We start from the raw sequence: 26,302 nt of genomic DNA, 5'->3' as shown, positions 1-26,302 counted from the left end.
ACCTGGGGTTACCTAGACCATCAGTACACAACCTGGGGTTACCTAGACCACCAGTACACAACCTGGGGTTACCTAGACCACCAGTACACAACCTGGGGTTACCTAGACCATCAGTACACAACCTGGGGTTACCTAGACCATCAGTACACAACCTGGGGTTACCTAGACCACCAGTACACAACCTGGGGTTACCTAGACCATCAGTACACAACCTGGGGTTACCTAGACCACCAGTACACAACCTGGGGTTACCTAGACCATCAGTACACAACCTGGGGTTACCTAGACCACCAGTACATAACCTGGGGTTACCTAGACCACCAGTACACAACCTGGGGTTACCTAGACCACCAGTACACAACCTGGGGTTACCTAGACCACCAGTACACAACCTGGGGTTACCTAGACCACCAGTACACAACCTGGGGTTACCTAGACCATCAGTACACAACCTGGGGTTACCTAGACCACCAGTACACAACCTGGGGTTACCTAGACCACCAGTACACAACCTGGGGTTACCTAGACCACCAGTACACAACCTGGGGTTACCTAGACCACCAGTACACAACCTGGGGTTACCTAGACCATCAGTACACAACCTGGGGTTACCTAGACCATCAGTACACAACCTGGGGTTACCTAGACCACCAGTACACAACCTGGGGTTACCTAGACCATCAGTACACAACCTGGGGTTACCTAGACCACCAGTACACAACCTGGGGTTACCTAGACCACCAGTACACAACCTGGGGTTACCTAGACCATCAGTACACAACCTGGGGTTACCTAGACCACCAGTACACAACCTGGGGTTACCTAGACCATCAGTACACAACCTGGGGTTACCTAGACCATCAGTACACAACCTGGGGTTACCTAGACCACCAGTACACAACCTGGGGTTACCTAGACCATCAGTACACAACCTGGGGTTACCTAGACCATCAGTACACAACCTGGGGTTACCTGTCTTTGATTGCAAATAATAGTTTTCATTTGTCAACATGATTCTAATTGGAACTGCGTTGTTGAAACATTTTTAATGAGTCTTGAGGCATCAGTAAGTTGGGTGCCTTAATTGTTCCCTTTCGCATGTGTAAATATGTGAATAGTTGCCGGGATTGGTGGCAGTTACGGGCTCTCTCTAGCCCGTGCTACATGGAACTTCTCTTCCCAGTTGTTGAATATAAAACAACAACAGTAACATTAACATGCTGGCAGAGCGCAATGTTAGGCTATTCATTACTTCTCTTATTGAAATTTAAAGAAACGTTAGCGAATGTGTTATTTTTGTAGTATTTATGATTCAATGGTGTCGTATGACACCCATTAAAAACATAATTACACATATTTAAAATGGTATGAATATGGTAAAACTACAGTACTGTATAACTATTAATATGAATGTATTTAATAAGCAGCGAATTCAAACACGCAAATGAGCATTACGCCGTGTTAATTAACGGAGGATGGAGATTACAAGCACAAGTTTATATCACTTTAATTTATGTTTATCAAAGGAAGAAAGATGTCTCACTAGGAAAAATTATATTTGGTGGAAGGACATGACCATCAGCCAGCCAGGAGACACCCCAACAGTGTGTGTGTGTCAGTGTGGCTGTGGAGGTCGTCGGAGGTGCACGCTCCTCGCTCCTCGCCCTAAGTCCTGATATTCCAACTTGTGAATATGTTCTCTAAACATTTAGAACTTTGTAAATTATTATTACAATTAAATAGAAATTGACTTGGAGAAACGTGAAGAGTTTATTACATTTCCTGACAATTCTTGCAATTTCTGAGTTAGACCTTGTCAGAAACAGGGCCGCGGGGATGTTAATCCTCGGAACAGACTAATGGTTGCTAGAAACAGTTGTGAACTATTATATAACACCGAGTTATAAATTTTGTGCGAGGTGGCTTTGTGTTGTCCTGAGTGGTAACTTGGTTTCTGAAATCTTCTTCAGAAGGTAATAATCCTGGTCGATTCTTGTGGGAAATTTGCCTTCAGACAGGTGTTGAATACTTGTGTGTTGCACAGGTAAGACAGTGTGCACTCTTGAAGGTAACCTACCCCTTTGTCCTCCTACCACCGTAATAGATGGTGGGAAACGGCTCTGGCTAGGTTACTTGTGGTGGGAAACGGCTCTGGCTAGGTTACTTGTGGTGGGAAACGGCTCTGGCTAGGTTACTTGTGGTGGGAAACGGGTCTAGCTAGGTTACTTGTGGCGGGAAACGGCTCTGGCTAGGTTACATGTTGGCCACACACTCATAACTCTTGAGCATTACTGGAGTGCCGTCCTGTTCCTTATTGTCTAACTACCTTTCTTGTTTAGCTCTCCTAGAGCTAAACACGTAAAGGTCATCTGTCCCTCGATAGAGTCCTCGGTGAATCCGATACCTTGGATATCGCTCCCATTATGTTTTTGTTCTCGTATTCTCATCCTCAGTGATATATAACACCTTTTGAATATCTATATAGTCGTACATATACAGTATATAGTCGTACTGGCCTAGTGCTTTCTCCTCATAATAACTGCAGTTCTAACATTGCCGAGCAGCTATCCAGTACAAGGGGAGGACAGTGTCATAGATAACAAGATAACCTAGATAACAACACTGGTTACACTGACGAAAGAGATCCCACCTAGAAAAATACACGGAAATCCACTCGTGCATCTGTGGCTGCAGACACAGATGCTGTTGATGTGTGGTTTGGTCATCACTGTGACTCATAGTCTGCCTCCTTCACTCTCACGCCCATACACTCCTAAGCCAGCCCACCCTCGGCCATGCCTCCTCCTCAAGCCACAACGTACAAAATACGAAGGGCTAACGTTACCAGAAACGCACGAACCCAAGCCACTCACCTAACCTAATACCCGATGCATCTCACATAGGTATTGTCTAGTATGTATGTACATTGTACAGTGTCCGTATGTACAATGTACATACGGACATTCTAGGTAAAGCTGTACGGAATATACTTGAAATTGAACTTGACCTGGCAGTTGCAATCTCTTCTGTCAAACCCTGCACTGTTTCCATGAAACAAGGGGTGACAGAAGAGTAATGACTGACAAAGGGCAGAAAGCACTAGTATAATGAGTTAGGATGTATTTAGAACCGCCTCCCCGTCCCACTGTTAACTAAACTATTTCTAGTTCACCTCCCGTCCTAGCTTTACTCTCTCCTTCTCTCACCCCCCCCCCTTCCCTTCTTCCCTTTATACCTATCTTACCTTCACTCCTAATAATTCGCTACTGCTATCCCGTCACCATGCCTGCCTTACCCCTCCTCTCTCTACCCACGCCACCCACTCCTTATCTTTGCCTCGCCCCCGACCCCCGTATCTCTCTTTCAACCCCGAACCCAAAAATCCTGCCTGGGCTATGTTCATGCCTTACCAAAATATGTTTTACCACCTCCTCCTCCCCACCCCTCAGGTTCCCACACCTCTCATCCACCGTCCTCATTTTCCCCTCACTTGAAGTGCGAGTTGAAGTATTTGAAGAAGCTCGTATCCCCGTCGGCCGCCCGCTGCTGCGACACGTTCCCGTGACACTGGTGGACCCTGACGCTCAGTGTCCTCCTGCTCCTCCACACCCTCTGTCCTCCTCGCTACCTATCCCAGTTACCTCGCTCTCTTACCAACTGGTGGTGGTGTTGTTATAGATTCAGCTACTTGGAACAAGTTCCACGTAGCACGGGCTATGGTGAGCCCGTAACTTACCTGGCACAGGAGCGGGGCAAGTTGCAGGGGTTATGGTGAGTCCTTAGTGGATTTACCTGGCACAGGAGCCGTGCTGTGTGTGGTCTTACCAACTATATATATATATATATATATATATATATATATATATATATATCACCATATATATATATGTTGAGGTGATATGGTACAACAGTTTTGGGTGAGGTGAACAAACGTGTGACAAACACAAAACAAAACACGAAACTATAGGTATTAATTGTATATGAGAATATAAGAATGGAAGTAACTGCAGAGGGCCTATTGGCCCATACTTCCTCTTGATGCTTCTATATTGGTTCAGAGTCTTGAAGTGGGTAGAATATAGTTGTGCATTAATTGCTGGTGTTGACTTTTTGATGTGTAGTGCCTTGCAGATGTCGAGCCGCCTGTTATCGCTGTATCTATCGATGATTTCTGTGTTGTTTGTTAAGACTTCTCTGGTGATGGTCTGGTTGTGAGAACTACCTCACAATGTGATGGTCTGGTCTCACAACCAGACCATCACCCGAGAAATCTTTTGTAGTCTGCCGTCCAAATCTGGGGAAGTTCCCAGATTTGTACCCGATATCGCTCGTGACCTTACAGGTAGAGGCAAATATTTGCCTGTACTTTCTCTCTAAGACAGACCGAAACGTCGTCGTTTCTCCCTTTTCTGATGTGTCGTTTTGTCATTTGATGACCAATCTCAGCCACGATATTGTGACTCATCGTCAACGCATCAGATACATTTTGTTGAAGCATCTTCATCTTCACGGGCAGAGGGGAAGCAATTTACCTGAAGCTACAATGTATATAACCAAGCAGGGATAAGACAGTCCATCATTTTACGGTCCTGTGCCAGGTAAGTTCACTACGGGCTCACCATGGCCCGTTCTACTTAGAACTTTTTGTTCCCAGCAGCTGAATCTTAAACATCTTAAACAACTGAAATGAAGTCATTTGTTTCCCAGGCTTTGTTGACTTGAGGTACTTAGTAGGTGAGGTGTGAGCTGACCATTCTATGTTGATCTTAATAAAGTAGTCTTTATTGAGACTAACCCACCTCCAATCACACGCCTCTGACCTTGATCCCCTTGCCCTTGACCCCCTTGCCTTGAGCTTGCCTGAAGAGCAGCTGCCAGGAGCACATGTGTGGTGATGACAGCACACATGTCACCCGGCGTGACAGTGAGTGCTGCACCAGCACAGTTCCCGCCAGCACAGTTCCCGCCACCAGCCTCGCCCGGCCCCGCACACACTTCACTCTCAAAGCCTAGTGTCGCCCTCTGTATTGTAATACAATTATAATTGTAAGAGTTGTAATACAATATTTAGACCACAGACTTGGATAATGGGTTTTCATTTGAATTGTTCACACGAGCCAAAAATAATTGATGTATTATTCCTGTAATCAATAGACACTTCCGTCAACAGGCACTTCCTTCAGCAGTCACTACCGTTAGTAGGCTTTACCCCCAGTAGCCACTGCCGTCAGTAGCCTCTGCCGTCAGTAGCCACTGCCGTCAGTAGGAATTAACATTATTTTCCAACAAGTTAAGTGATCTTGAATCATTAAAGCACTAAATGGCAGGCAGGTAGCCTAGCCAAAACGTTAGAAATAATGATATTCCATTAAAATCTGCAACAATTATCTTTAACAGTTTAGATGAGCCAACAGTTTGACCCTCAGTCTGTCACTGAGACTTAGAAGATATTCTCTGCGGTATATAGATCATCTTAGACGCTAATCACTCGCTATACTTGATGATGTATTCATCACCCTGGACCCCATCGTCCCTCCCAAGTGATATGTCAAGCAGTGACCTCAGTCTTGATCAAACAACTTTTGATGGAAGAGACTTGCCAGGACCTCCGTGTCCTGGGTCACCCTCCGTGTCCTGGGTCACCTCCGTGTCCTGGGTCACCTCCGTGTCCTGGGGTCACCTCCGTGTCCTGGGGTCACCTCTGTGTCCTGGGTCACCCTCCGTGTCCTGGGTCACCCTCCGTGTCCTGGGTCACCTCCGTGTCCTGGGGTCACCTCTGTGTCCTGGGTCACCCTCCGTGTCCTGGGTCACCTCCGTGTCCTGGGTCACCTCTGTGTCCTGGGGTCACCTCCGTGTCCTGGGGTCACCTCCGTGTCCTGGGTCACCCTCCGTGTCCTGGGTCAGTTCAAGACACACCTTTCCGTGGCAAAGAGGTCTGGAAACGGGCATAATAATATATCCGCGACTAGGCTTCAGATTTGGCAGCTGCATAATTTTCAAATTATTTCAAAGTTTTTCCTCTGGTTGTAATGTTTTCGTTCTTTTTCCAGCTTGGCCATTTCTAGAACGTCACATTTTAAGCCATGTTATTTGTCCGCGCTTTGTTGTTTCTGATCTTTGCTTGCAAGTTACTGCTTGAAGAGTTGCATCTATCGTCTAGCATTGTGCTGGTAAATAATTTGTCTTGTCTCCGGATGGCAAGTGTGTGTGTGTGTTTCCTCAGCCAGTTGTACATCCCATAAGGTATGGGTGACCTCTGCCTGTCTGCTGAGTGTGTGACCTACTTTGTTTGTCTGTCTGCTGCTGACTGTGTCCTCTTATCTTCACCGCGACGCCCCTCGTCCCACGCAGGGGAAGGAGGCGAGGCTGTGGGGGGCCTCATAGTTGTTGGGGAACGTTATAAGGTAACGTAATAAAGGGAGCGTTCAGTGGCACTAAGCTGAATTGTAGGGGCAAACTCTGATTGCTCTGCTTGCTCAGCCTTCTCTCTCTCTCTCTCTCTCTCTCTCTCTCTCTCTCTCTCTCTCTCTCTCTCTCTCTCTCTCTCTCTCTCTCTCTCTCTCTCTCTCTCTCTCTCTCTCTCTCTCTCTCTCTCCCTCTCCCTCTCTCTCTCCCTCCCTCTCTCTCTCCCTCTCTCTCTCTCTCTCTCTCTCTCTCTCTCCCTCTCTCTCTCTCTCTCTCTCTCTCTCTCTCTCTCTCTCTCTCTCTCTCTCTCTCTCCCTCTCCCTCTCCCTCTCTCTCTCTCTCTCTCTCTCTCTCTCTCTCTCTCTCTCTCTCTCTCTCTCCCTCTCCCTCTCCCTCTCTCTCTCTCTCTCTCTCTCTCTCTCTCTCTCTCTCTCTCTCTCTCTCTCTCTCTCTCTCTCTCTCTCTCCCTCTCCCTCTCCCTCTCCCTCTCCCTCTCTCTCTCTCTCTCTCTCTCTCTCTCTCTCTCTCTCTCTCTCTCTCTCTCCCTCTCCCTCTCTCTCTCTCTCTCTCTCTCCCTCTCTCTCTCTCTCTCTCTCTCTCTCTCTCTCTCTCTCTCTCTCTCTCTCTCTCTCTCTCTCCCTCTCTCTCTCTCTCTCTCTCTCTCTCTCTCTCTCTCTCTCTCTCTCTCTCTCCCTCTCTCCCTCTCTCTCTCCCTCTCTCTCTCTCTCTCTCTCTCTCTCTCTCTCTCTCTCTGTCTCTCTGTCTCTCTGTCTCTCTGTCTCTCTGTCTCTCTCTCTCTCTCTCTCTCTCTCTCTCTCTCTCTCTCTCTCTCTCTCTCTCTCTCTCTCTCTCTCTCTCTCTCTCTCGCTTTGCTATCTCACTTTTAATTGCATTAATCCAGCTGGCCTTATTACCTTTGTTTATCAGCCACTCCCGCTGCACATACGCGGCAGCTGTGCAGGGACATTATTCCCTCCAGGGGCAAAGCCTCATCCTCTTCCCTTCCAAGTGCTATATAGTCGTGATGGCGCTTTGCCCTGGTAGTTAGCTTCCCTTCCCTGCAGGGGCATGATCGTGTCATTGTCCTGGTGGGAGCTTGATCCTCGCTACTCCGCCCAGGCTTTTCCTAAAGTGGACGATCTGCCGGTGTGTAACTTGCCTGGATATACCCGAGGGCCACCATCATCTCTAGTGGCCTCGTCGGGGTCAGGACATTCTTTCAGAGTTCGATCGAACTCCGTCTTGTCATTTTTACACGGCCTTGGCGGGAAGGCGGTTCGATATAGGCTTTGGCTCTTGCCTATGTTACTTTGCCCATATCCACAAGGGCCGTGACGAGGATTCGAACCTGCGTCAGAGATCATCCAAGACGCTGCTCTAATACCTAAATTTGTCTCTAATACCTCGAGAACAATTTATATATTTTCCGAGACCTATTTTCTCCTTGTATTAGTAAAGTACCTGAAGGTGTTAGCTACAAGTACTTCAATTTCTTCAAATGCTTCATACTTCAAATGTTTTCATTTCTTGTTTTCATTCTACTCATTATGCTCAATTAGTATTAAGCTTGTCATTTAAGTTTATCATGCCCGAAACGCTTTGCGTAATAGTGGCTTTAGGCATTGTATGTACTAGCTATACCTATAAGTTAAACAATCCTTGTAAATATTTATTGTATGTATGTACCTTACCTAAATAAAATTGTATTGTATTGTATTGTAATTACAATGTGTTTGTTCAGAGATGATTTAGAATGTTGATTTTTAGCATATTTCATCAATATCTGGAACCAAATTATCCCAGGAACACGTGTTTTACCTCTAAGATTGCCCATGTTTGGAAACACGTGTAAAAGGGGGCAGCTGTTCTGTAATTGTCATTAACACATCTCGGGTTAGTTGTCAACTTAGTGATGCACATCACCGTACAATACTCAGGGTCACCGTAGCTCAGGCATTTCCCTCCAACCATTGATGCACTATACCACACCATGAGACGCCAAGTGTCGGCGCCCAACAATACCTGGCTAGTATTATTATTATTATTATTATTATTTGGGTGTACTCATGTCGGAAGATCTTACATTTAAAGAACACAATAAAGTAGCCGTCACAACTACAAGCAAAATGACAGGTTGGATAACAAGAACTTTTCACACTAGAGATGCTGTACCGATGATGATACTCTTCAAAACGCTAGTGCTCTCTAGAGTAGAGTACTGCTGCACAATGACAGCCCCTTTCAAAGCTGGAGAAATTGCTGACCTGGAGAGCGTACAGCGATCCTTTACTGCTAGAATTCACTCCGTAAAACATCTAAACTATTGGGACCGACTAAAATGCCTAAATCTGTATTCTCTTGAGCGCAGGCGGGAGAGATACATATGGAAAATATTAGAGGGGCTGGTCCCAAACCTGCACACAGAAATAACATTACATGAGACCAGAAGGCATGGCAGGATGTGCAGAATACCCCCGTTGAAGAGCAAAGGTGCAATAGATACTCTGAGAGAGAATCTATCAACATCAGAGGCCCGAGACTGTTCAACACGCTTCCACTACACATAAGGGACATAACTGGCAGACCCCTCACAGTGTTCAAGAGAGAACTATCAACATCAGAGGCCCGAGACTGTTCAACACGCTTCCACTACACATAAGGGACATAACTAGCAGACCCCTCACAGTGTTCAAGAGAGAACTATCAACATCAGAGGCCCGAGACTGTTCAACACGCTTCCACTACACATAAGGGACATAACTGGCCGACCCCTCACAGTGTTCAAGAGAGAACTATCAACATCAGAGGCCCGAGACTGTTCAACACGCTTCCACTACACATAAGGGACATAACTGGCCGACCCCTCACAGTGTTCAAGAGAGAACTATCAACATCAGAGGCCCGAGACTGTTCAACACGCTTCCACTACACATAAGGGACATAACTGGCAGACCCCTCACAGTGTTCAAGAGAGAACTGTCAACATCAGAGGCCCGAGACTGTTCAACACGCTTCCACTACACATAAGGGACATAACTGGCCGACCCCTCACAGTGTTCAAGAGAGAACTATCAACATCAGAGGCCCGAGACTGTTCAACACGCTTCCACTACACATAAGGGACATAACTGGCCGACCCCTCACAGTGTTCAAGAGAGAACTATCAACATCAGAGGCCCGAGACTGTTCAACACGCTTCCACTACACATAAGGGACATAACTGGCCGACCCCTCACAGTGTTCAAGAGAGAACTCCTTAAACACCTCCAAAGGATACCTGATCAACCAGTTAGTGATTCATACGTCAGGCTGCGAGCAGCCGCGTCTAACAACCTTTTTTGACCAGTCCAGCAACGAGTAAGTCGGGTCAACGACCGGGCCGCGGGGACGTTGAGCCCCGAAATCAAGGTAACCGCAGGGTAACCTACTACTACTACTATTATTTGTGTCCCTTACCAAGGTGGGCCTCGGGCAGGAGCAGGCAGTGTGGCCCTGTGTACCAAGTGAGAGTAACACCCCCGGGTTGTCCATCCTAATACGTAGGTGTGTGTGACGGAGGAAGAGTCGGAGGGGCGCCCAGCCTAGTGTATCATACCTCCCGCCACTTTACTGATGGCTCTTGTTGCGGGATATCCTGGTACTGGCTCTCCTACTCCAGCCCTCCCAGTACCAGCCATGCCAGTACCAGCCATGCCAGTACCAGTCATGCCAGTACCAGCCATGCCAGTACCAGTCCTCCCAGTACCAATCCTCCCAGTACCAGCCATGCCAGTACCAGCCCTCCCAGTACCAGCCATGCCAGTACCAGCCCTCCCAGTACCAGCCATGCCAGTACCAGCCCTCCCAGTACCAGCCATGCCAGTACCAGCCCTCCCAGTACCAGCCCTCCCAGTACCAGCCATGCCAGTACCAGTCCTCCCAGTACCAATCCTCCCAGTACCAGCCATGCCAGTACCAGCCCTACCAGTACCAGCCCTCCCAGTACCAATCCTCCAACTCCAACCCTCCCAGTACCAGCCCTCCCAGTACCAACCCTCCCAGTACCAGCCATGCCAGTACCAGCCCTCCCAGTACCAGCCCTCTCAGTACCAACCCTCCAACTCCAACCCTCCCAGTACCAGCCCTCCCAATACCAACCCTCCCAGTACCAGCCCTCCCAGTACCAGCCCTCCCAGTACCAACCCTCCCAGTACCAACCCTCCCAGTACCAACCCTCCCAGTACCAGCCCTCCCAGTACCAGGCCTCCCAGTACCAGGCCTCCCAGTCTGTCCCTCCCTCATATTTAATAAAGAGGTAACATTGTAATAACTGTTGTCAAGTGTTGGTGAGGGAGAAGGTGTTGAGGGGTTGTGAGATGTGTTGCCAGGATGTTGTTATTGATGCTCATGGAATGTTCCCGTTGCAGAGTGTGATATTTGACGAGATCCACCTGACGGATCTCAGTGTAGCCGAGTGTAGCACCAAGAACGTCAACCACAGCTTCCAGGTGAGTCTCCTGCTGCTGGTGGTGGTAGTAGTGGTAGTGGTGGTGGTGGTGTTGCTGCTGCTGGTGGCTGGGAGTGTAGCTGGTGGGTGGGAGTGTAGCTGGTGGCTGGGAGTGTAGCTGGAGGCTGGGAGTGTAGCTGGTGGCTGGGAGTGTAGCTGGAGGCTGGGAGTGTAGCTGGTGGCTGGGAGTGTAGCTGGAGGCTGGAAGTGTAGCTGGAGGCTGGGAGTGTAGCTGGAGGCTGGGAGTGTAGCTGGAGGCTGGGAGTGTAGCTGGTGGCTGGGAGTGTAGCTGGTGGCTGGGAGTGTAGCTGGTGGCTGGGAGTGTAGCTGGTGGCTGGGAGTGTAGCTGGAGGCTGGGAGTGTAGCTGGTGGCTGGGAGTGTAGCTGGAGGCTGGGAGTGTAGCTGGAGGCTGGGAGTGTAGCTGGTGGCTGGGAGTGTAGCTGGTGGCTGGGAGTGTAGCTGGAGGCTGGGAGTGTAGCTGGAGGCTGGGAGTGTAGCTGGTGGCTGGGAGTATAGCTGGAGGCTGGGAGTATAGCTGGTGGCTGGGAGTATAGCTGGAGGCTGGGAGTATAGCTGGAGGCTGGGAGTGTAGCTGGTGGCTGGGAGTATAGCTGGAGGCTGGGAGTGTAGCTGGTGGCTGGGAGTGTAGCTGGAGGCTGGGAGTGTAGCTGGAGGCTGGGAGTGTAGCTGGTGGCTGGGAGTATAGCTGGAGGCTGGGAGTATAGCTGGTGGCTGGGAGTATAGCTGGAGGCTGGGAGTATAGCTGGAGGCTGGGAGTGTAGCTGGTGGCTGGGAGTATAGCTGGAGGCTGGGAGTATAGCTGGAGGCTGGGAGTGTAGCTGGTGGCTGGGAGTGTAGCTGGTGGCTGGGAGTATAGCTGGTGGCTGGGAGTATAGCTGGAGGCTGGGAGTGTAGCTGGTGGCTGGGAGTATAGCTGGAGGCTGGGAGTATAGCTGGAGGCTGGGAGTGTAGCTGGTGGCTGGGAGTGTAGCTGGTGGCTGGGAGTATAGCTGGTGGCTGGGAGTATAGCTGGAGGCTGGGAGTATAGCTGGAGGCTGGGAGTGTAGCTGGTGGCTGGGATTATAGCTGGAGGCTGGGAGTATAGCTGGTGGCTGGGAGTATAGCTGGAGGCTGGGAGTGTAGCTGGTGGCTGGGAGTATAGCTGGTGGCTGGGAGTATAGCTGGAGGCTGGGAGTATAGCTGGAGGCTGGGAGTGTAGCTGGTGGCTGGGAGTATAGCTGGAGGCTGGGAGTATAGCTGGAGGCTGGGAGTATAGCTGGTGGCTGGGAGTGTAGCTGGAGGCTGGGAGTATAGCTGGTGGCTGGGAGTGTAGCTGGAGGCTGGGAGTATAGCTGGTGGCTGGGAGTGTAGCTGGAGGCTGGGAGTATAGCTGGTGGCTGGGAGTATAGCTGGAGGCTGGGAGTATAGCTAGAGGCTGGGAGTGTAGCTGGTGGCTGGGATTATAGCTGGAGGCTGGGAGTATAGCTGGTGGCTGGGAGTATAGCTGGAGGCTGGGAGTGTAGCTGGTGGCTGGGAGTATAGCTGGTGGCTGGGAGTATAGCTGGAGGCTGGGAGTATAGCTGGAGGCTGGGAGTGTAGCTGGTGGCTGGGAGTATAGCTGGAGGCTGGGAGTATAGCTGGAGGCTGGGAGTATAGCTGGTGGCTGGGAGTGTAGCTGGAGGCTGGGAGTATAGCTGGTGGCTGGGAGTGTAGCTGGAGGCTGGGAGTATAGCTGGTGGCTGGGAGTGTAGCTGGAGGCTGGGAGTGTAGCTGGTGGCTGGGAGTGTAGCTGGAGGCTGGGAGTGTAGCTGGTGGCTGGGAGTGTAGCTGGAGGCTGGAAATATAACTGGAGACCGGAAGGATAGTTGCATAATAGGATAACACTAGACAAGTGAAGGTTAGCTGGTTGGTATTTCCTACGTCTCCTTTCTGCTGCTGTGTAAAGCGTAAAGTCCAGTGTCTTGCCCCTACAAGGCCAACACGACCCAAGAACTCCTCTACACGCGTACCCCCCCCCCCCCCCCCACACGCACGCACGCACATGCACACGCACACGCACAAGCACGCACAAGTAGACGGTTGGAACAAGTTAGGTGAGAAGGTGGCGGAGGCCAAGACCGTCAGTAGTTTCAAAGCGTTATATGACAAAGAGTGCTGGGAAGACGGGACACCACGAGCGTAGCTCTCATCCTGTAACTACACTTAGGTAATTACACTTAGGTAATTACAAGCACACGTACGACCTCGTAATCCTAGGCTCCGGGTTCGATCCTCGGCGATGGGGGAAAATAAATGGTCAGTTTCTTTCACCCTGATGCCCCTATGTTACCTAGCAGTAAATTGGTACCTGGGAGTTAGATAGCTGTTACGGGCTGCTTCCCGCAAGTTGTGCTTGCGGGGGTTGAGCTTTGGCTCTTTGGTCCCGCCTCTCAATCGTCATTCAACTGATGTGCAAATTCCTGAGCATACTGGGCTCTGTCATATCTACATTTGAAACTGTGTATGGAGTCAGCCTCCACCACATCACTTCCTAGTGCATTCCATTTACTAACTACTCTGACACTGAAAAAGTTCTTTTTAGTGTCTCTGTGGCTCATTTGGGTACTCGGCTTCGACCTGTGTCCCCTTGTGCGTGTACCACCCGTGTTAAATAATCCATCCTTGTCTACCCTGTCAATTCCCCTGAAAATTTTGTATGTGGTGATCATGTCTCCCCAAACGCTTCTGTCTTCCAGCGACGCGAGGTGCAGTTCACGCAGCCAGTTCTCATAACTCATGCCTCTTAGTTCTGGGACTAGCCTAGTGACATACCTCTAAACTTTTTCCAGCTTTGTCTTGTGCTTGACTGGGTACGGGCTCCATGCTGCGGCTGCATACTCTAGGATTGGTCTTACATATGTGGTATACAAAGTTCTGAAGGATTCTTTACACAGGTTTCTGAAAGCAGTTCTGATGTTAGCCAGCCTCGCATAGGCCGCTGATGTTATTCTTTTGATGTGGGCTTCAGGAGACAGGCTTGGTGCGATATCAACTCCTAGATCTTTCTCTCTGTCCGTTACGTTCAGGACTTCATCTCCCATTCGGTATCCAGTGTCTGGCCTCCTAGTTCCTCGTCCTAGTTTCATTATCTTACATTTACTTGGGTTGAACTTTAATAACCATTTGTTGGACCATTCCTTCAGTTTGCCTAGGTCATCTTGTACCCTCATACTATCGTCCTCTGTCTTGATCCTTCTCATAATTTTTGCATCATCAGCAAACATTGAGAGGAACAAGTCAATTCCTTTTGGGAGATCATTTACGTATATCAGAAACAGCATAGGTCCAAGGACTGATCCCTGTGGGATCAGTCTTTGGACCGGTGGTGACTCCCCGCCACTCCGAGACCTCACCCTTCACAGTGACTCGCCGTGTTCTATTGCTTAGGTACTCTCTTATCCAGTGGAGTACCTTTCCTTTCACTCCTGCCTGCATCTAGAGTTTGTGTACTAGTCTCTTACGTGGTACTGTGTCAAGGGCTTTCTGGCAGTCCAGAAATATGCAGTCTGCCCAGCCCCCCCCCCCCAGCGCTTCGGATTTGTAGACCCAAGGTTCCGGGTCTACAAATCACTGGTAACAGGTGAAACATAGAGGCGGAGACAAATGGGCAAAATGTTTCTTTCACCCTGATGTCCCTGTTTACCTAGCAGTAAATAGGTACCTGGAAGTTAGACAGCTGCTACCGGCTGCTTCCTGGGGAGGTGTGTAACAAAAAGTAGGCCTGGTCGAGGACCGGGCCGTGGGACGCTAAGCCCAGAAATCATCTCAAGATAACCTCAAGAATTAAACCAGTTAGGCATGATTTGCCATCTCTGAACCCATACTGATGTTGGGTTACAAAGTTCTTTCTCTCCAGATGTTCTACTAGCTTTTTTCGCACAACCTGTACTTTGTACTCGGTTAAAGACTGTACCTCTCTCAACCAGTTTAAGTTTAAAACGAAGCTATACCTAATAAATTCCCTGTAACCTACCTTACCCTTCTATTGTCAACCAATGTCTGTTTTTTTTTAAAGAGCGCTGTTTGTCGACATAATTGTATTTGTGCTGCTTTTTCATCTATGTTTTCATTTCTTGTTTTCATTCTACTCATTATGCTCAATTAGTATTAAGCTTGTCATTTAAGTTTATCATGCCCGAAACGCTTTGCGTAATAGTGGCTTTAGGCATTGTATGTACTAGCTCTACCTATAAGTCAACCAATCTTTGTAAAAATTTATTGTATGTATGTACCTTCTTGAGGTTATCTTGAGATGATTTCGGGGCTTTAGTGTCCCCGCGGCCCGGTCCTCGACCAGGCCTCCACCCCCAGGAAGCAGCCTGTGACAGCTGACTAACTCCCAGGTACCTATTTACTGCTAGGTAACAGGGACATTCAGGGTGAAAGAAACTTTGCCCATTTGTTTCTGCCTCGTGCGGGAATCGAACCCGCGCCACAGAATTACGAGTCCTGCGCGCTATCCACCAGGCTACGAGGCCCCGTACCTTACCTAAATAAACATTTTATTTTATTTTATTTTAATCTTCTCCATCATCTTGCATGGAATGCAAGTTAGGGACACTGGCCTGTAGTTCAGTGCCTCATGCCTATCACCCTTCTTGTATATTGGGACTACATAGGCCGTCTTCCAAATTTTTGGCAGTTCACCTGTTACCAGTGATTTGTTGTACACCATGGAGAGTGGCAGGCACAAAGCTTCTGCTAGTTCCGTTAGAATTCATGGTGAGATTCCATCCGGGCCTATAGCCTTTGTCACATCCAAATCTATCAGATGCTTCCTCACCTCCCCACTAGTAATCACAAACCTCTCTAGTGGTGTTTGGTTTGATATTCCCTCTCTTATCTCTGGGACTTCTCCTTGCTCTGAGGTGAAGACTTCTTGGAATTTCTTATTGAGTTCCTCCCACACTTCCTTGTTGTTTGTAGTGAATCTTTCTGCCCCAATCCTCAGTTTCATTACCTGTTCCTTTACTGTTATTTTCCTCCTGATGTGGCTATGCAGCAGTTGAATCTTTGCCTTGCTCGCTATGTCATTTTCATATTGTCTCTCTAACTCTCTTCTCCCTGACGTATTCATTCCTGCCATTGTGGTATCTTTTTCTGCTCTCTAGTGTTCTGTTGTTTCTATAGTTTCTCCACACCCTTTTACTTAGTTGCTTTGCTAGCTTAGTAGTAGGCAGCCATCAGTCTCAGGAGACAATGGTGTCGCGCTCTGGTTACATCTCTGATTAAACCATGGGTTTCTCATCTGCATTTCAATTTTTTCCTTTAGGACTGGGACGAACTTGTCTGCTGCCTCCTTACACTTCTGTGTGATGTAGTCCATCGTGTCTTGAACTGTCTTTCCTCTGAGCTCTGTTACCCAAGCTATATCAGTTAGGAATTTTCTTATCGACTGATAGTTTCCCTTCCGGAATGCCAGCCTCTTGCTTTCTGGTCCCTTCCTTGAGTACATTAACCCTTCTTCGACCAGACACTCAAATAGTACACTGTGTTCACTTATATCCACGGGGACTTTGAGACTGATTTCCCTTATGTCTGAATCGTTCAGAGTGAATGCTTGGTCGAGTCTTGCTGGTTCATCATTGCCTCTCATTCTCGTGGGACCCTTGACATGCTAACTTAAAAAGTTTCTAGTCGCCACCTCCAACAGTTTTGCTCTCCATGTTTCCTCACTTCCATGTGTTCCTTGTTTTCCCAGTCTATCGTTCCATGATTAAAGTCCCCCATTATGAGCCGATGGGATCGATTTCTACAGGCAGCAGCGGCTGCTCGCTCAATTATAGTGTTAACTGCCATGTTGTTTCTCTCATACTCTTGCCTGAGTCTTCTTTCATTTGGTGGTAGTAGCAGTGGGTTATATATCATTGTCGGATATATAACAGTCGGGCAGCAGAAGGGGCATGTGGTGGGAGGTCACGGGTTGGGGTATGCAGGGGAGACTGGGGCGGATTGGCAGGGAGGCCAAAGGTTTGGGATGGGAGGGAAGCCTGGGGAGGGGGTGCTTTGGGGTAGGAAGGAGAGCTTGGGGTGGGGCAACTGGGAAGGGCATGGGCTGGAGAAACAGGGGAGGGCATGGGGTGCGGGAACAGGGAGGACCTGGGGTAGGGGTTGGGGAAGAAAAAGGGCATGAGGGGCCTGGGGTCAGGTAACAGGGGAGGGGGCATGGTCTGAGAACAAGGGGGGGGGGTACCACACTGTGTGTGCATGTGTAATTACCTAAGTGTAGTTACAGGATGAGAGCTTTGCTCATGGTGTCCCGTCTCCCCAGCACCCAGTCATATAATGCTTTTAAATTACTGACGGTTTTGGCCTCCACCACCTTCTCACCTAACTTGTTCCAACCGTCTACCACTTTGTTTACGAAAGTGAATTTTCTTATATTTCTCCAGCAGCTTTATTTCGTTAGTTTAAATCTATGACCTCTTGTTCTTGAAATTCTAGGTCTCAGGAATTCTTCCCTATCAATTTTATCGATTCATGTTACTATTTTGTACGTAGTAATCATATAGCCTATTTTTATTATATCTCCTAGTTTTTGCATATTTAATGCCTCTAACCTCTTCTCGTAGCTATTGTTCTTCGGTTCTGGGAGTCTCTTAGTGGCATGTCTTTGCATCTTTTCCAGTTTGTTAATGTGCTTCTTAAGATATGGGCACCACACAACTGCTGCATATTCCAGCTTTGGTCTAACAAAAGTCGTGAGCAGTTTCTTTAGTATTTCTCCATCCATGTATTTAAAAGCAATTTTGAGGTTAGAAAGTGTAGCATAGGCTCCTCACACAATGTTCTTAATGTGGTCCTCAGATGACAGTTTTCTATCTAGAACCAACTTTAGATCTCTTTCTTTGTCAGAATTCTTTAAAAATTTCTCACATAATTTATAGGTTGTGTGGGGTCTATGTTCTCCAATTCCACATTCCATAACAGGGCATTTATTCACATTAAATTCCATTTGCCAAGTGGTGCTTCATATACTTATTTTGTCCAGGTCTTCTTGAAGGGCATGACAATCATCTAAGTTTCTTTTCTTCCCTATTACCTTAGCATCATCAGCAAACATGTTCATATAATTCTGTATTCCAACTAGTAGATCTTTATGTAGACAATGAACATTACCAGTGCAAGAACTGAACCCTGTGGTACTACTCCGCTTGTGACAGTCCTCCAATCCGATACATTGCCTCTGATTACGGCCATATTTTTTTCATTTGTGTGAACTGCAGTGTGTTGTGAAGAGATACATAATAATGGGGATGTTTGTATTGCAGTGTATCTCACCATTCCGGAGCCTGGTGCTGGCTGCTGACACCCGCCGCGAGATGGAGGAGTGGATAGCTGCCCTCAAGTCTGCCACCACTACTACACATTATTATGAGGTACCACTCCACCACACTCTCAGTATGTTGTGAGGTACCACACTCCCAGTATGTTGTGAGGTACCACACTCCCAGTATGTTGTGAGGTACCACACTCCCAGTATGTTGTGAGGTACAACACTCCCAGTATGTTGTGAACTATTATGAGTACTACTCAGTGAGAGAGTGGTATTTGAGAGCTTTGAGACCGTCCTAATAATTTAGATGTTTTATCGTTTCTATGCGAACATATACGGCATGCATACAAACGATAAAACTTTTAAATTATTGGGATCATCTCAACGCTCTCAAAATGTAATCTTTGGAAAGGAGACGAGAAAGATATTAAATACGTACTGTAATATATATATACTGTATGGAAGATACTTGAAGGCCAGGTCCCAAATTTGCACAGTAGAATAACAACATACTGCATCAAAAAATATGGAAGGAAATGCAGAATAGAACCAGTGAAGAGTAGAGGTGCCATAGGCACAATCAGAGAGCATTGTCTGAACATCAGAGGTCCACAGCTGTTCAACCCCCTCCCAGCAAGCATTATAAATATTGCCAGAACAAAGGTGGATGTATTCAAGAGGCACTTAGATAAGTTCTTGCAAGAAGTGCTGGATCCACCGGGCTGTTGTGGATATGTGGGCCTGTGGGCCGCTCCAAGCAATAGCCTGTTGGACCAAGTTATCACAAGTCAAGCTTGGCCTCAGGCCGGGCTTGGGAGAACTCCCAGAACCCCTTCCAGGTATGCTACAGGTAATGTAACACCAGTGTTCTGAGGGTGTCAGTATGTATGACATTCTAATAATAGCTTAAATAGTGTTTGTCAATTAAGTTCTAATCCAGATGTCTGAATATTATGAAACTATAAACCATTCTGAACTTTTAGAGTTATATACATTAAGAATTTTGTAACCAGTAAATGAAAATATACCAGAAGATTATTACATACTAGATTGAGTTTCTTGTGGTGCCCTGGGCCACACCTGAAGGTTGCACCATTTAAGTTGACCAGACCACACACTAGAAGGTGAAGGGACGACAACGTTTCGGTCCGTCCTGGACCATTCACAATCGACTTGAGAATGGTCCAGGACGGACCGAAACGTCGTCATCTCTTCACCTTCTAGTGTGTGGTCTGGTCAACATACTTTAGCCACGTTATTGTGACTCATCGCCTGCATTTGCACCATTTAAGTTTTGTGAGCCCCACACTATGCAAATCTGCCATAAAAATACACACTTTAATTAGCTTTGTTGGGGACAGGAAGGCAGTGTGTATATGTATGTATATATTATTTAGGCTTGTATTGTGGTTCCCTCAAGCTTGAACTACAGATCTTCCACTGATGCACTCCTGGGTACCTATACAGTATATTGCTAGTTGAACAGAGGCATCAAATGAAAGGAAACACACCCAACCATTTTTGTCCTGTGGAGGATTCAACCCCCGGATCCTCAGTTGTGAGTTGAGAACATAACCACTGTACTACCAAGAGTCCTTTTTCATCCCAGTATCAGAACTCTGAAATACCTGAAAATTTTTTAAAACTCTATAGACTCTGCACTGAACATTTCATATTCAACTTTATGAAGGATGCAATAGGGTGCCAATTCCCCCTTAAAGGCCTACCTTGACCAGCCTATGATAGTCTTCTCACACTACCAATCACACTGGATATTTAATGAGGCTAGCCCCAAGTATATGACCTTCAATTTTGGACAGCCACACATTTTATTTTTTTATGTATAGATATTCATAGATTTGTGGTTTATAAGATAGTAGATAGTAATCTATCTTTTGTAAGAAATAGCTTAATTAAGGCATAGCTGTATCTTGATCATCTCTACGGTTCCTAGAAATTACTGTATGTGTTTGACTTCTGTATTTTTATCATTTATGTAACCTTCATAATATATTATTAAAGATTAAATTTGTACAAAGAATGATGGTACATATGGGCATATACCACAGAGATAATATATATGTATATATATCTGAAGAGCACTTACTGTTGCTAAATAAGGCTTGACTGACATTGGTTGCACACATCATGTTGGCATTAAAACCTTACTAGTCCCAGGGTGTTAAGAATTATATTTTGTGCATTATAAGCCCCTCTAAATAAGCATTATGGACAAACAGTATATCAGGTTGCGTGGTGACGTTGATTCTCGGAATCATTGACAGGTATCAATAGGTATACAGTACAGTACTCAGATTTACTATTTGTCAGTGAAACGGTTTACTCAACTGTTGGTTTTAAAGCCTATTTTATTATATTTCAATTATTACACTTTGTTTTCTGTCCACAGGGAGCAGATCAGGTTCACTCTCTACTGTCCGGCCAACACAACTGGTATGCCACGTCTCATGCCCGGCCCACCTACTGCAACGTGTGCCGGGAGGCCCTCTCAGGTACGTTTGGTGCAGTGCCTTTGTCAAATACTTCATCTAGAGGTAAACAAGTTTAGATGCCTTTTAGCAAAGCTTAATCATTTAAGGTACTGTAGAAAAGAGGAAAAGTGCTCTAGTATTGTAAAAGAATTTGTTTCCTCTCATTGCACACGTTTAGTGATGGTCAGAGAAGATAAATAGTATTAAGTAAAGATGCAAAAATATTGTTGTTGCTCATAATAAAAATGCAGTAGCTTTTTTGGTCTTGCAACAGGAGTAACATCACATGGGCTGAGTTGTGAAGTGTGTAAGCTGAAGGCTCACAAGCGTTGTGCAGCTAAAGCACTCAATAACTGCAAGTGGACAACCCTCGCCTCTGTTGGAAAGGATATTATTGAAGATGAAGAAGGAGTGAGTATTTTGTTATTTTATGTAGCAAAATGGAAGAATCTACTTACTTCCAATCATTCTATGGGAGTTAGAAAAAACAAGTTCTGTCCCATCCCCAATTAAGTTTAAAAACCAATACAGTGCAGTATATTAATGACAGTTTTTGAAAGGATAATTTTATTTTAGAGGGATACACAAAAAAATTTCTGAAAGGCCCATTTCATTATCACAACCCAAAATGCAGTCATGAAAACAGATTTCCCAAGCTGGGCAGGAAATTTCTCAAGCTATGTTTAGACATGAGATAATTATATTTCAGATTCAGATAATTGTATCCTAATAGTTCTTCATTATCTTTATTATTTACAGTATATTGTTTAGATCACACAGTGTCTGAATTGCCCTCATTCTATATATGAATGATTATAGGTTGTATGGCAGTATGCCACTACTCACTCAATCATTTCTTTCTGAATGCTGCCTATATAGTGATGCCAGGCATTAGACAATATTATTGTCTGAATGCCTTTGGATCTCTTGCATCCAGGCAGCTGGGCTCGGCTCAGTCCAGACAGTGTGCTCGGTCTTTACCGGTCAATGTTTCTACATTTATTGGGCTTGGGGTATCTGGGTTATGTCCTGCATTGTTCCCAAGCTGGGTGTTGAGGGCATCCTAGGTATGGTGCCCAATGGTTCCTGGGTAATGTGTTCAGCATTTACTGAGTTGGTTTACTTTGAGTTTTCAGGTGTTGGGAGCTGTCTTGCTGACCTGACTGTGGGGGGGTCAGGTTCATCATGGTTATGGTGTTTACACCATGGCAACAATCATTTGCCTTGTTACCTAAGGCATCTACTTTTCTTCAAGCAATGGCTTGTTTTATTGTGCTTATGTTTTATGGTGGTTTTTTCTTGGCTTTAGGGTCTTCTTTGATCTCTAAGTTCACCTGAGAGAGAGTGAGCCATGTTACAGTTCTGATTCTTGGTAGGCATGATTGGGTCTCAAAGGCCTGGTATACCTCTCTAAGGGCCCCACCTGAATAGGGTGTTTCATTACATTCAATACTTGATTTTTAAGTATTTTTAAACTTTGTTTCCCTACATTGTGAACGTAATTTCTTCAGCTGTTTTCTTCTCATCTATTGTCAACTAAATGGAAAATAATGACTGACGGCGATGAAGAAATGGCTCGTGGAAAACTTCAGATGTACTCACCTAGTTGTGCTTGTGGGGGTTGAGCTTTGGCTCTTTGATAAACCTTTGGTGTTCTCTATTAAACGGGGAACCTTTATGTGTTCCCTGATAAACAACTCGTTGCAGACAAAATTATATTTATACAGTGTCTTCATGACGTATACATTATGTAAGCTTAGGTAGCACTGTAACATACAAAATTTGATGATCTTGTTGCCACATTATCATAATCTTTTTAATTTACTTTGTTTGTTGTTCTATATTTCCTTAACATAGAGAAACTAAGACATATCTTAACATCACGTACAAAAATTTCACTTGCATTTCAACATCCAAAATATAACATTTTTGTATTTTGCTGTTATTGTAAATTATAAATACTAAATACTCTGTGCCTTTCACCATTAAAATTAAGTATCATCTAAATCATGTATGTCATTTGCTAATTTATTTAAGAATTCATATGTTTTTGTTTAATATTAGATATCTACTGCATTAAATCTATCAACAATATACCAGAACTGAATAATTTGAAGTTACACTCAAAATGCTTTGCTCATTAGTGGCTTCATTAAATATGCATTTTATGTAATGACTAGTCAACCACTGTACCGTGTTCTTCTGTATATTTTTTAAAATTATTATTATTTTTATTATTATCATTATTTTTATTATTATTATTATTATTATTATTATTATTATTATTATTATTATTATTATTCAGAGAGTAATGACACTAACGTGACTGCATCAATGAGAAAATCCGTAAGAGCTGTGATGAGGGTTTGAATCCTCATCATGGCTCCTACGGATTTTATCATCATCATTGTCATCATTGAACAATTACAGGATATATTTTATACTGATACAGAACCTGGCAATGCCTCATCAGTGGTTGGAAGGGAACTTGCCTGTATCTGCCAAATGTGCCGTGTGTGAAAAGACGTGTGGCTCTGTTCTCAGGTAGGTGTTGGGACGTATGTCACTGCCTTGTACCATGTGTTCTACCTACAGGTTTATATAGGGGAAAAGGCCTTGTAGTGGTTGTTTGATGTTATCAGACACTTCAGGAGGGTAGTACTCTAGTCTTATATATGTGAGGAAGGCTTTGCATATATCCAAAGGTGGGTGAGAGAATATTCCACTCTCTTCACACATGATCAAGAACTAAGTTGTTCATACAACTTAGTTCTTGATCATACATGTTCATACATGTTCAAGAACTAAGTTGACTCACACCAGAAATGGTTGAGGGCCACAGGGTTAACAGCACAGCAAACCAGACATGGCAGGGCTGATCTCATCGAAACTTTTAAAATATTTAACAATTTGGAAGATATTGATCCAGACAACTTCTTCAAAGGGTCAAATTTAACACAAACAAGGAGCAACGGTTTCAAGCTCAACAATCCACAATGTAGGACTGAAAACAGGAGGTGCTTTTTCACCCACAGGGTTATTAACCCATGGGTGCCTACCTGCTGAAGCCATAAATGTTGCAACACTTAAATGTTAAAATCCAGCTTGAAAAAATTATCATGACAATTAGGGGGGGAGGGACCTTTGACAAGCCGTCAGCTTCCTGTCCTTGTCGAGGCCACTAGAGTGTTAGTGGCCCTCAATTCAATTCAGGTGATCCTCACCCCCTACCTAATCAGTTGAGTGACTGATAACATAAATATATTGTTTAACTGGTTAATTTTCTACCAAAGGGGTCAATCAGTAATTTGAGTAATTATGGCACATAGAATATACAGTAAACAGTTTTGCCCATCCACTTTGGACAGTGTTAGAAAACTGTCCCACTGCATAGTGTGGTAGGTTATATTTAGCATTCGGTCACATGTATATATACTTTTTCATCTGTAGACTATTGATAGGCTTAAAGAACAGATTCTTTAGATTCTGTTCTAAAGATTCTTTAGAACACTAGATTCACAAAATTACAATATTGCCTAGTATCTATGACTTTTCAGTGGGCACAAGTGGACATGAGTGAAGGGAAGGCCTAGTACTAGAGGGGCAGGAGTTTCAAAGACAGACAGGTGTGAAGGCTACATTAAGACATGCTCAAGCCTATGGCATGATTGAAAAGCCACAAACCCATAAATATTGATTCAAAAGTGTATTACATAATAATAATAATAATTAGTTCCAGTAAAGGAATCAATATCACATAGGCAAAGATGCAGTGAATAATGTACAGGTAAATATTACACACATCTCAAGAATTCTTATTTGCAATATTAAATTCTTTTGCACAAAGAAATCACATTAATGTGATGTATCGATGTGAAAATCAGTAGGAGCCATGAGGAGGATTTGAACCTATGCACTGGATACTCCCAGTCAAATGCAGTGCATAGAGTCATATCCTCCTCATCTTTCCTACTGATTTTCTCATTGATACATCATGTTAATGTGATTTCTTTGTGCATTTGAAAGGAAGTGTAGAAGGTAGAATTCCTAGACTACAAGACAGAGGGCATGGAGGCATTGTGTGAAGCTGTGATTACGCTTCAGTGTAAGCTTCAGGTACCTTAGAGGATTCAGTTGAATACCAGGTTGCAATGCTTTTGACCATGTCGGGGTGTAGTGGTCTAGAACGTTTGCCTGGGAGTACCCAGTGCATAGGTTCAAATCCTCCTCATGTCTTCTACTGATTTTCTCATAAAATTTTGTATTATATATTTTAATAAATCTTTAGTTATCTCTGATGTATTTGGATGACCCCCATATAATGAGAGGCCCAAGCCATGTTTTACTTGAATTGTGACTATATCTGACACTGCAAGTGGGTTGGAGGCAGGGTGGGGGGGTTTGGAGGCAGGGGGAGGGGGGAGGGGGGAGGGTTGGAGGCAGGGGGTAGGGTTGGAGGCAGAGGGGTGGGGTTAGAGGTATTGGGAGATGCTGAAATGGATGAGAGTGGAGTATCATGGTAAAAACCACAATGAGTGGCTTTATAAAAAAAAAAACCACACTTTTTATCTGAGTGGAGATAAAAAAGTTGAATTTGGTGAAGTATGGAGGCACGACAATAGTTCAATTACTATACTATACTGTATAGTAAATCTTGTTTATCAGTCAAGTATGTCATCAAAAGTTCCATTTCCAGTACAGTACAGTACAGTATTTAGATAATATTTAGGTAATATTTAGTCAAGGAAATTTTTACCCAATGTGTCAGAAATCAGTGTGTAAAGTACATGATATTCTGCAGAATAATGTTCAAGAATTTGCATTTGTCTCTTTCCTAAGGTTTATATTGTACCTGATGTGCCAAACATTGATATCCTGGAAGATATATCTTGAGGTTATCTTGAGATGATTTCGGGGCTTAGCATCCCTGTGGCCTGGACCTCGACCAGGCCTCCTTTTTGTTACACACCCTCCAGGAAGCAGCCCATAGCAGCTGTCTAACTCCCAGGTACCTATTTACTGCTAGGTAACAGGGGCAGCAGGGTGAAAGAAACATTTTGCCCATTTGTCTCCGTCTCCACCGGGGATCGAACCCGGAACCTCAGGACTACGAATCCAAAGCGCTGTCCACCCAGCTGTCAGGTGCCTGACAGATATACCAGATATTTGTTTCCCCAAGTGTATCCTGGCCATCACAACATTGAAATGCCAAGCATTTTTTCATGAGCTGCATCCCCTCAGTTGTTTTCCTGGCCAAGCCTGGTTCCACCTAGGACACTGCTCATAAGCCAGGTTCTATTAGACATTTGCCCCATCATGACAGGTACTTTTGCAAATGGTATTATCACATAGTTGGGAAAAAAACAGTCAAGAATTTCTCCCTCTTACCACCTGGTAGTGGTGGGACTCGCATGTTCTGTTCCCCAGTTCACCTGATCTCTCATGGAAGCTGGCCCTTCTACTTTGTAATGCCTTGTTGAATCATTTATGCAATTGTGGTGCCATGTTGAATTGAAAGTAAGTTGTGACATGATTTGGAATAGAGCACTATGCAAGATGCTGGAGATAACCGTAACAAAGTGCTTTAAATTTTTAGGTTCTGT

General features: G+C 45.3%; 1 protein-coding gene across 5 annotated transcripts in view; it reads left to right on the top strand.

Annotated features, from left to right (window-relative positions):
- The window catches only part of LOC123774185 (diacylglycerol kinase delta), a 252,562-nt gene that overhangs the window by 118,390 nt on the left and 107,870 nt on the right, over positions 1 to 26,302 (top strand). For all 5 annotated transcript variants that reach the window (XM_045768342.2, XM_045768335.2, XM_045768355.2 and 2 more), the window contains 5 exons: positions 10,812 to 10,892; positions 18,203 to 18,310; positions 20,618 to 20,720; positions 20,974 to 21,110; positions 23,152 to 23,243. In XM_045768342.2, the coding sequence (XP_045624298.2) occupies positions 10,812 to 10,892; positions 18,203 to 18,310; positions 20,618 to 20,720; positions 20,974 to 21,110; positions 23,152 to 23,243 (521 nt within the window). The remainder of the gene's footprint in view (positions 1 to 10,811; positions 10,893 to 18,202; positions 18,311 to 20,617; positions 20,721 to 20,973; positions 21,111 to 23,151; positions 23,244 to 26,302) is intronic.

Source organism: Procambarus clarkii, chromosome 10 (genome assembly GCF_040958095.1).
Source record: "Procambarus clarkii isolate CNS0578487 chromosome 10, FALCON_Pclarkii_2.0, whole genome shotgun sequence".
Lineage (NCBI taxonomy): Eukaryota > Metazoa > Arthropoda > Malacostraca > Decapoda > Cambaridae > Procambarus > Procambarus clarkii.
The sequence above is the reverse complement of the archived record's forward strand: the minus strand, read 5'-3'. Positions and strand labels throughout refer to the sequence as shown.